This window comes from Antedon mediterranea, chromosome 2 (assembly GCF_964355755.1).
Source record: "Antedon mediterranea chromosome 2, ecAntMedi1.1, whole genome shotgun sequence".
NCBI lineage: Eukaryota > Metazoa > Echinodermata > Crinoidea > Comatulida > Antedonidae > Antedon > Antedon mediterranea.
The window spans coordinates 15,967,501-15,978,081 of NC_092671.1; the positions used below are offsets into that span (position 1 = coordinate 15,967,501).

The 10,581-nt window shown below is 39.9% G+C and overlaps 1 protein-coding gene and 2 non-coding genes across 3 annotated transcripts in view; 1 reads left to right on the top strand and 2 right to left on the bottom strand.

Annotated features, from left to right (window-relative positions):
* The window catches only part of LOC140042430 (large subunit ribosomal RNA), a 3,705-nt gene extending 2,344 nt beyond the window's left edge, over positions 1-1,361 (bottom strand). Inside the window, exon 1 of the ribosomal RNA XR_011843938.1 lies at positions 1-1,361. This exon is cut by the window's left edge and continues 2,344 nt beyond it. This is a non-coding gene — a ribosomal RNA (large subunit ribosomal RNA).
* A 264-nt stretch (positions 1,362-1,625) lies between these two features.
* On the bottom strand, positions 1,626-1,781 carry LOC140041479 (5.8S ribosomal RNA). The gene has a single exon (XR_011843073.1). It is a non-coding gene; the product is annotated as a 5.8S ribosomal RNA (ribosomal RNA).
* A 382-nt stretch (positions 1,782-2,163) lies between these two features.
* LOC140039317 (uncharacterized) lies at positions 2,164-3,237 on the top strand. The gene is made up of 2 exons (XM_072084922.1): positions 2,164-2,639; positions 2,835-3,237. Exons 1-2 carry the CDS (start codon positions 2,164-2,166, stop codon positions 3,235-3,237), a joined length of 879 nt encoding a protein of 292 aa, XP_071941023.1.
* The last annotated feature ends 7,344 nt before the right edge of the window (positions 3,238-10,581 follow it).

The window sequence follows — 10,581 nt, forward strand, 5'->3', positions numbered from 1 at the left end:
TGCTTACCAAAAGTGGCCCACTGGGCACTCGCATTCGTCGCCCGGCTCCAATCGAGCGAGTCGGACTTCTTACCAATTTAAAGTTTGAGAATAGGTTGAGGTCGTTTCGGCCCCAAGGCCTCTAATCATTCGCTTTACCAGATAAAACTGCGTTCGAGCGCCAGCTATCCTGAGGGAAACTTCGGAGGGAACCAGCTACTAGATGGTTCGATTAGTCTTTCGCCCCTATACCCAAGTTTGACGATCGATTTGCACGTCAGAATCGCTGCGGACTTCCACCAGAGTTTCCTCTGGCTTCGTCCTGCTCAGGCATAGTTCACCATCTTTCGGGTCCTAACGCACACGCTCCTCCTCCGCCTCGCCGACAGAGCGATCGAGACGGGGCAGTGGTGCGCCCGCCGCCGAGCGACGGGATCCCACCTCGGCCAGACGGAATGGCCTTCACTTTCATTGCGCCTTCGGGCTTCGAAGTCCCTACGACTCGCGGGCGTGTTAGACTCCTTGGTCCGTGTTTCAAGACGGGTTGGGTGGGCTACTGACCTCGCTGACCGACCCTGGGCACCTGTTGAGACCGGACCTGCGCAGCCGAAAGCTGCACCGAAACGACACTGAGAACAGTCCCGCTCCGATCCAACTCGCGGGAGACAGGCGGCCCAGCCCTCCCGAAAGAGGGAAGACGCGGATTCCCTTCCTCGACCGGGCGTCCAGCCGCTGGAGATCGGCTATAAGCTCTCCCGGGCCGCGAACGACCGTGGGAGGAACCTGCCGATCGGCATTCTGGTGGACTACCGGCCGGTCGTCAGCTCTACGCACGCAAGAAGTGCACGCGACGGAGGCACGAGCCGTCACTCGGCCGGTCCTTGCGGATCCTGCAGAGAGACGGACGTGCTCCCGAACGCGCTAAATCTTTCGTGCCACATTGCGGGCCCACCCGTTTGCTTCTTAGCGGTTTCACGTACTTTTTAACTCTCTCTTCAAAGTTCTTTTCAACTTTTCCTCACGGTACTTGTTCGATATCGGACTCGTGCCAGTATTTAGCCTTGGATGGAGTTTACCACCCGTCTTTGGGCTGCATTCCAAAACAACCCGACTCCTGAAAACCGTGGTCCGCACGCGGCCCAGGCCGTGGGGGCCTGACACCCTCTATGGGAAGGCCTCGATCAGAAGGACGTGAGCCCGAGCACACGCGCGGAGTAGGGCTTTCTTACGCCACATTTTCCGCGTACCGTTCAGGCACGGGGATTCGGCGCTGGGCTGTTCCCGCTTCACTCGCCGCTACTGAGGGAATCCTTGTTAGTTTCTTTTCCTCCGCTTAGTAATATGCTTAAATTCAGCGGGTATTCTCGCCCGATCTGAGGTCGAGTTGGTAGGTCTAGTGTGCCGTGTTGAGAGGCCAGGCCGATGCTTCTGCGCGGCTCCGAGAGATGGTGCTCGATCCGCGGGCGGAAGGTTCCCCTGCCAGTCCAACCGCCTCTTCCTCTCGGAGGGAAGCGGCCTGAGAAACATGCTGCATCTGAATTCACCCGGCTCGACAGGCTGAACGTGCAGCCGCCGTGCTCAGTCGGGCGCTGGTCCGCGTCCGTTCCGTCTTGTGTAAACGGAACGGGCGCGATGCGTCGCATTGCCGACCCTCAGACGGACGTGGTCCGGATCGCGAGGACCCGGGCCGCAATGTGCGTTCGAAGTATCGATGATCAATGTATCCTGCAATTCACATTAGTTAACGCAGCTGGCTGCGTTCTTCATCGACGCACGAGCCGAGTGATCCACCACTAAGAATTGTTCGCAACTTGCGTTTTAAACGCTTACAGAGTGCGACAAAAAAAAAAAAAGATTTTCGTTTGAGAAAAAACAAAGAACGGGAGCGGAGGCGCCGGTCCGGGCACGTCCTTCAAGCAGAGCCACCGAACCAGACCACGGGCGGCCCCGAAAAGCATCCCGAAAACCTCGGAAGTGTAGTGTTGTACAGTTTATAAATGGGTTATTTAGTAAACACATCCTGGCAACGCCAAACTCGTGTAGAATACGCATGCGTGCAGGACACGCTGTAGTACCAAACAGCATGTAATAAAAAAGATAGAACTGCATTTATAGTGTCTACCGAATCTTTATTAAAGTCATCATAAACAATATTACACTGGCGACGAGTAGGATCAAGTAAAAATGGAATCCACACTGGCAAACTTCCCGAACTTCAAAATACGAAATTCCGGCGACGATGCGCAAGAATTCGAAAAATACGCAGGCCGACTCGAAAATTTTTTCACGGCTATGAACATCCGGGACGACAAGAGGAAGAGAGCACTGTTGCTTCACTATGCAGGTGAGAAGGTATACGATATTTTTGGAACTTTGCAAAATACAGGCAATACTTATGATGAGGCCAAACTAGCAATGAAAAACTACTTTGAGCCCAAGAAGAATATTCCATTCGCCATCTACACCTTCCGTCAGTTAAGCCAAAATGCCAGCGAATCGATTGACGACTACGTCACACGCTTACGTCAGGCTGCTAGGACATGCTCGTTTGCGGACGTTGATGGTGAAATAAAAATGCAAATAATATCTCACTGTTGCTCGCCAAAGCTTAGACGTGCGGCTCTACGAGATCCTACGCTAACGCTAGACAAGATCTTGGAGTGAGCGCGCGCAATCGAGGCATCGCAAAAACAAGCGTCTGAGATTGAAAGCAAAAAGGGAAATCCCCAGTACGTCAATTATTCTGCAGCGGCGACGACGACCAGCAAGCAGAGGACACATGCTAAGCATACTGGTAGTAGTAGTAGGCATAGCTACACTTCCAAGCAAACCAAAACTAACAATATCTGTCGTAGATGTGGAGGTAACTACCCACACACTGGTTCCTGTCCAGCCATGGGCAAGTCTTGTAATTTGTGCAGCAAACCTAATCATTTTGCAAGCGTATGTAGATCTAGTGGTAGTAATGTAGCAGCCAAGTCAAGTAGGCCCCCTTCCAAAAGGGCAGTTAATGCTATGAATAGCGATGATCGAAAAGCTGAATCATCAGAGGATGAGTATCTTTTCTCGTTGAAAAATGAAACCAAAGCGAAGCTACCAAAAGCAACACTGAAGGTAAACAATGTTAGTTTACAATTGCTAATCGACAGCGGATCGACAGTCAACATCGTGACTGAAGACGTAGCCAAAAAGCTTAAGGTGAAAATAGGTAAAACGAACACGAAGATATATCCTTATGCTGCCGACACCCCACCTTAAAGTTCTGGGTGGATTCAACGCGATGGTGGAATCGAGCAAAAAGGTTGTCCTCGCGGATTTTGTTGTTGTAAAATGTGGCCCCACTCCAATTATCGGATACAGCACAGGGGTAGAGCTTGGAATCATTGACATAACATGTAGCATCCCACAACAACCCATGACGGACATAACCGCAAAATACGAGAATGTGTTCAAAGGACTGGGTAAGATGAAAGATGCAACAATCAAATTGCACATCAACCCCGACGCCAAGCCTGTTAATCAAATTCACCGCAGAATACCATTCCACCAACGCGCCGTAGTGGAAAAATGCCTTGACAGAATGCTGCAAGATGAAGTTATAGAGCCAGCACCTGGACCACACACCTGGATTAATCCGATCGTACTTGTACCCAAAAGCAATGGTAAAACGCGAATGGTTGTGGACATGCGTGAGGCAAACAAAGCGATAGGACGCGAGAGGTACTTAACGCCAACGCTAGATGATATAATTTGCAAGCTAACAGGCGCTACCGTGTTTAGCAAAATCGACATGAACAGCGGGTACCAACAACTACTTCTGCATCCTGATTCGCGCAACATAAGTACATTCTCTACGCACAAAGGACTGTATCGTTACAAGCGATTATTTTACGGCGTCAACGCTGCGCACGAGATCTTCAATGAAAAAGTCAAAAACATGCTGAGCGGAGTACAGAACCAACTCAACATAAGTGATGACATTATAATTTTTGGTAAAGACACTAAGGAACATGATGAAGCTTTAAATGCTGCATTTGAATGTTTGCGTGATTCTAACGTTACAGTAAACAAAGATAAATGTGAATTTTACAAGTAAAATATCACGTTTTTTGGCATGGTTTTTTCCAAGGAGGGAATTTCCCCAGATCCTAGGAAAGTTACTGCGATCAAAGCATTAAAGGCCCCAGAATGCATTACAGAATTGCGTTCTCTTTTTGGTATGGTTAATTTTCTCAGTCGGTTCATTCCAAATTATGCCACTATTACAGCACCTATGCGTAAGTTGCTACAAAGTGACACCAAATTTGAATGGGGTGAAGAGCAAAACAAAGCTCTAGAAATGCTCAAGGATAAGCTCAATTCTGATTGTGTTATGGCATATTTCGACCCCACACAAACCACCAATGTTTATGTAGACGCTAGTCCAGTGGGTCTAGCTGGAATCTTAATGCAAGATGACAAAGTCGTTTTCTGTGGTAATAGGTCATTAACAGCCACTGAAAAAAGGTATTCCCAAATTGAACGGGAGGCATTGGCCATAGCATGGGCGTGCCATTATTTTCGACTGTTTCTAGTTGGCAAACCATTTAGAGTCTTTACTGACCACAAACCGCTACTTTCACTGTTTAACAACCCACGGTCCAAACCCTCTCTCAGAATAGAAAATTGGATACTAAGGTTGCAAATGTTTCAGTTTGAAGTATGTTTCCAAAAAGGTTCGACTAATCCTGCCGACTATATGTCACGGTACACATTAGATAAGTGTAATGAAGTAAATAACTGTGTGACTGACAGTGCCACTGCATATGTAAATATGTGTATTGAACAAGCTAAACCTAATGCAATGACTATTGCCGACATTCAGTTAGCAACAGAGTCTGATAAAACGATTCAATGTGTTCTTAAGTTTATGCTAAATGATAATTGGGATATGGCCAAGTTGAAGCCAGAAGACCTAACTGATGTTGATCTAGAAGACCTCAAATCATATATGAATGTAAAAGATGAAATAATTTGTTCTGATGATGGCAAAATATTATTAAGAGGCAAAAATATCATTATCCCCCTTAGCTTAAGACGTAAAGTTGTTGACCTTGCTCACGAAGGGCACCAGGGGATAGTTAAGACAAAGAATTTATTGCGTTCTAAGGTCTGGTTCCCTGAGTTAGACAAACTTAGTGAAATAGTTGTAAAGGAGTGTATGTTGTGTCAGGCTGCAACTCCTCAGTCAGTACGAGCCCCACTCAAAATATCTGGTTTACCACAAAACAGATGGGAGCAGGTTAGCATAGATTTTGGTCATGTTAACAATGAATATGTAATGGTTGTAATCGATGATTACTCACGGTTCCCTGTTGTCGAGCTCCTAACTTCAACTTCAGCAAATGCTGTGATTCCGAAAATTGACAAAATTTTCAGCATGCTAGGGGTTCCCAAGGTTGTCCGGTCAGATAATGGCCCACCCTTCAACAGTGATGCATTTGATAAATTTTCAAAATATCTTGGTTTCCATCATAGGAAAGTAACTCCATTGTGGCCCGAGGCCAACGGTGAAGTCGAGCGCATGATTTAGAAAAAGAAAGTAGCAATAAAAGAGAAAGAATTTGTAACAAATCGGTTAAAAAATATGCTATAAAAAGGTATTTCTTATTTTATTTAAAAAATCATGAGTCTCCTCTCCTTAATTGCCTAAGTCACACAGCTGACTTAAGCAGAAACACAAAAAAACGATCTGAGCATGTGCAAATGTATATAAAAGCACTCAGATAATGTACAGAGGGCAGTATAAAGATATAAGCAGTGAGTTAGGCAGATCATAAGTCAGCTCTCCTTAATTGCCTAAGTCACACAGCTGACTTCGGCAGAAACACAAAAAATATAGTATATTGATAAAAGCAGTGAGTTAGGCAGAAAAAAAATTATGACTTAGACACTTTTGTTATGAGGCTGTCGATATCATCTATATACAAAAATTGCTACCTTTAAGTAACAAAACTTAATAGCATCAGCTCTTCAGATTAAAATTAACACTGATGATTTTAGAAAAGGAAAGTAGCAATAAAAGAGAAAGAATTTGTAACAAATGGGTTAAAAAATATACTATAAAAATGTATTTCTTATTTTATTTAAAAAATCATGAGTCTCCTCTCCTTAATTGCCTAAGTCACACAGCTGACTTAGGCAGAAATACAAAAAATATAGTATATTGATATAAGCAGTGAGTTAGGCAGATCATAAGTCAGCTCTCCTTAATTGCCTAAGTCACACAACTGACTTAGGCAGAAACACAAAAAATATAGTATATTGATATAAGCAGTGAGTTAGGCAGAAAAAAAAATTATGACTTAGACACTTTTGTTATGAGGCTGTCGATATCATCTATATACAAAAAATGCTACCTTTAAGTAACAAAATTTAATAGCATCAGCTCTTCAGATTAAAATTAACACTGATGATTTTAGAAAAGGAAAGTAGCAATAAAAGAGAAAGAATTTGTAACAAATGGGTTAAAAAATATGCTATAAAAATGTACTTCTTATTTTATTTAAAAAATCATGAGTCTCCTCTCCTTAATTGCCTAAGTCACACAGCTGACTTAGGCAGAAACACAAAAAAAAAACGATCTGAGCATGTGCAAATGTATATAAAAGCACTCAGATAATGTAGAGAGGGCAGTATAAAGATATAAGCAGTGAGTTAGGCAGACCATAAGTCAGCTCTCCTTAATTGCCTAAGTCACACAGCTGACTTAGGCAGAAACACAACAAATATAGTATATTGATATAAGCAGTGAGTTAGGCAGATCATAAGTCAGCTCTCCTTAATTGCCTAAGTCACACAGCTGAATTGGGCAGAAACACAACATATATAGTATATTGATATAGGCAGTGAGTTAGGCAGAAAAAAAAATTATGACTTAGACACTTTTGTTCTGAGGCTGTCGATATCATCTATATACAAAAAATGCTACCTTTAAGTAACAAAATTTAATAGCATTAGCTCTTCAGATTAAAATTAATACTGATGATTTTAAAAAAGGAAAGTAGCAATAAAAGAGAAAGAATTTGTAACAAATGGGTTAAAAAATATACTATAAAAATGTATTTCTTATTTTATTTAAAAAATCATGAGTCTCCTCTCCTTAATTGCCTAAGTCACACAACTGACTTAGGCAGAAACACACAAAAATGATCTGAGCATGTGCAAATGTATATAAAAGCACTCAGATAATGTACAGAGGGCAGTATAAAGATATAAGCAGTGAGTTAGGCAGATCATAAGTCAGCTCTCCTTAATTGCCTAAATCACACAGCTGACTTCGGCAGAAACACAAAAAATATAGTATATTGATAAAAGCAGTGAGTTAGGCAGAAAAAAAAATTATGACTTAGACACTTTTGTTATGAGGCTGTCGATATCATCTATATACAAAAAATGCTACCTTTAAGTAACAAAATTTAATAGCATCAGCTCTTCAGATTAAAATTAACACTGATGATTTTAGAAAAGGAAAGTAGCAATAAAAGAGAAAGAATTTGTAACAAATGGGTTAAAAAATATGCTATAAAAATGTATTTCTTATTTTATTCAAAAAATCATGAGTCTCCTCTCCTTAATTGCCTAAGTCACACAGCTGACTTAGGCAGAAACACAAAAAAACGATCTGAGCATGTGCAAATGTATATAAAAGCACTCAGATAATGTAGAGAGGGCAGTATAAAGATATAAGCAGTGAGTTAGGCAGATCATAAGTCAGCTCTCCTTAATTGCCTAAGTCACACAGCTGACTAAGGCAGAAACACAAAAAATATAGTATATTGATATAAGCAGTGAGTTAGGCAGATCATAAGTCAGCTCTCCTTAATTGCCTAAGTCACACAGCTGACTTGGGCAGAAACACAACATATATAGTATATTGATATAAGCAGTGAGTTAGTCAGAAAAAAAAATTATGACTTAGACACTTTTGTTATGAGGCTGTCGATATCATCTATATACAAAAAATGCTACCTTTAAGTAACAAAATTTAATAGCATTAGCTCTTCAGATTAAAATTAATACTGATGATTTTAAAAAAGGAAAGTAGCAATAAAAGAGAAAGAATTTGTAACAAATGGGTTAAAAAATATACTATAAAAATGTATTTCTTATTTTATTTAAAAAATCATGAGTCTCCTCTCCTTAATTGCCTAAATCACACAACTGACTTAGGCAGAAACACACAAAAATGATCTGAGCATGTGCAAATGTATATAAAAGCACTCAGATAATGTACAGAGGGCAGTATAAAGATATAAGCAGTGAGTTAGGCAGATCATAAGTCAGCTCTCCTTAATTGCCTAAGTCACACAGCTGACTTAGGCAGAAACACAAAAAATATAGTATATTGATAAAAGCAGTGAGTTAGGCAGAAAAAAAAATTATGACTTAGACACTTTTGTTATTAGGCTGTCGATATCATCTATATACAAAAAATGCTACCTTTAAGTAACAAAATTTAATAGCATCAGCTCTTCAGATTAAAATTAACACTGATGATTTTAGAAAAAGAAAGTAGCAATAAAAGAGAAAGAATTTGTAACAAATGGGTTAAAAAATATACTATAAAAATGTATTTCTTATTTTATTTAAAAAAGCATGAGTCTCCTCTCCTTAATTGCCTAAGTCACACAGCTGACTTAGGCAGAAACAAAAAAAAAACGATCTGAGCATGTGCAAATGTATATAAAAGCACTCAGATAATGTAGAGAGGGCAGTATAAAGATATAAGCAGTGAGTTAGGCAGACTATAAGTCAGCTCTCCTTAATTGCCTAAGTCACACAGCTGACTTAGGCAGAAACACAACAAATATAGTATATTGATATAAGCAGTGAGTTAGGCAGATCATAAGTCAGCTCTCCTTAATTGCCTAAGTCACACAGCTGAATTGGGCAGAAACACAACATATATAGTATATTGATATAGGCAGTGAGTTAGGCAGAAAAAAAAATTATGACTTAGACACTTTTGTTCTGAGGCTGTCGATATCATCTATATACAAAAAATGCTACCTTTAAGTAACAAAATTTAATAGCATTAGCTCTTCAGATTAAAATTAACACTGATGATTTTAGAAAAGGAAAGTAGCAATAAAAGAGAAAGAATTTGTAACAAATGGGTTAAAAAATATGCTATAAAAATGTATTTCTTATTTTATTTAAAAAATCATGAGTCTCCTCTCCTTAATTGCCTAAGTCACACAGCTGATTTAGGCAGAAACACAAAAAAACGATCTGAGCATGTGCAAATGTATATAAAAGCACTCAGATAATGTAGAGAGGGCAGTATAAAGGTATAAGCAGTGAGTTAGGCAGATCATAAGTCAGCTCTCCTTAATTGCCTAAGTCACACAGCTGACTAAGGCAGAAACACAAAAAATATAGTATATTGATATAAGCAGTGAGTTAGGCAGATCATAAGTCAGCTCTCCTTAATTGCCTAAGTCACACAGCTGACTTGGGCAGAAACACAACATATATAGTATATTGATATAAGCAGTGAGTTAGTCAGAAAAAAAAATTATGACTTAGACACTTTTGTTATGAGGCTGTCGATATCATCTATATACAAAAAATGCTACCTTTAAGTAACAAAATTTAATAGCATTAGCTCTTCAGATTAAAATTAATACTGATGATTTTAAAAAAGGAAAGTAGCAATAAAAGAGAAAGAATTTGTAACAAATGGGTTAAAAAATATACTATAAAAATGTATTTCTTATTTTATTTAAAAAATCATGAGTCTCCTCTCCTTAATTGCCTAAATCACACAACTGACTTAGGCAGAAACACACAAAAATGATCTGAGCATGTGCAAATGTATATAAAAGCACTCAGATAATGTACAGAGGGCAGTATAAAGATATAAGCAGTGAGTTAGGCAGATCATAAGTCAGCTCTCCTTAATTGCCTAAGTCACATAGCTGACTTAGGCAGAAACACAAAAAATATAGTATATTGATAAAAGCAGTGAGTTAGGCAGGAAAAAAAATTATGACTTAGACACTTTTGTTATTAGGCTGTCGATATCATCTATATACAAAAAATGCTACCTTTAAGTAACAAAATTTAATAGCATCAGCTCTTCAGATTAAAATTAACACTGATGATTTTAGAAAAGGAAAGTAGCAATAAAAGAGAAAGAATTTGTAACAAATGGGTTAAAAAATATACTATAAAAATGTATTTCTTATTTTATTTAAAAAAGCATGAGTCTCCTCTCCTTAATTGCCTAAGTCACACAGCTGACTTAGGCAGAAACAAAAAAAAAACGATCTGAGCATGTGCAAATGTATATAAAAGCACTCAGATAATGTAGAGAGGGCAGTATAAAGATATAAGCAGTGAGTTAGGCAGACCATAAGTCAGCTCTCCTTAATTGCCTAAGTCACACAGCTGACTTAGGCAGAAACACAACAAATATAGTATATTGATATAAGCAGTGAGTTAGGCAGATCATAAGTCAGCTCTCCTTAATTGCCTAAGTCACACAGCTGAATTGGGCAGAAACACAACATATATAGTATATTGATATAGGCAGTGAGTTAGGCAGAAAAAAAAATT

Coding starts and splice junctions, on each gene's coding strand:
- LOC140039317 (XM_072084922.1), top strand. CDS start 2,164: ATGGAATCCACACTGGCAAACTTCCCGAACTTCAAAATACGAAATTCC. Junction 2,640..2,834: donor ACGCTAGACAAGATCTTGGA/GTGAGCGCGCGC, acceptor TATCTGTCGTAG/ATGTGGAGGTAACTACCCAC.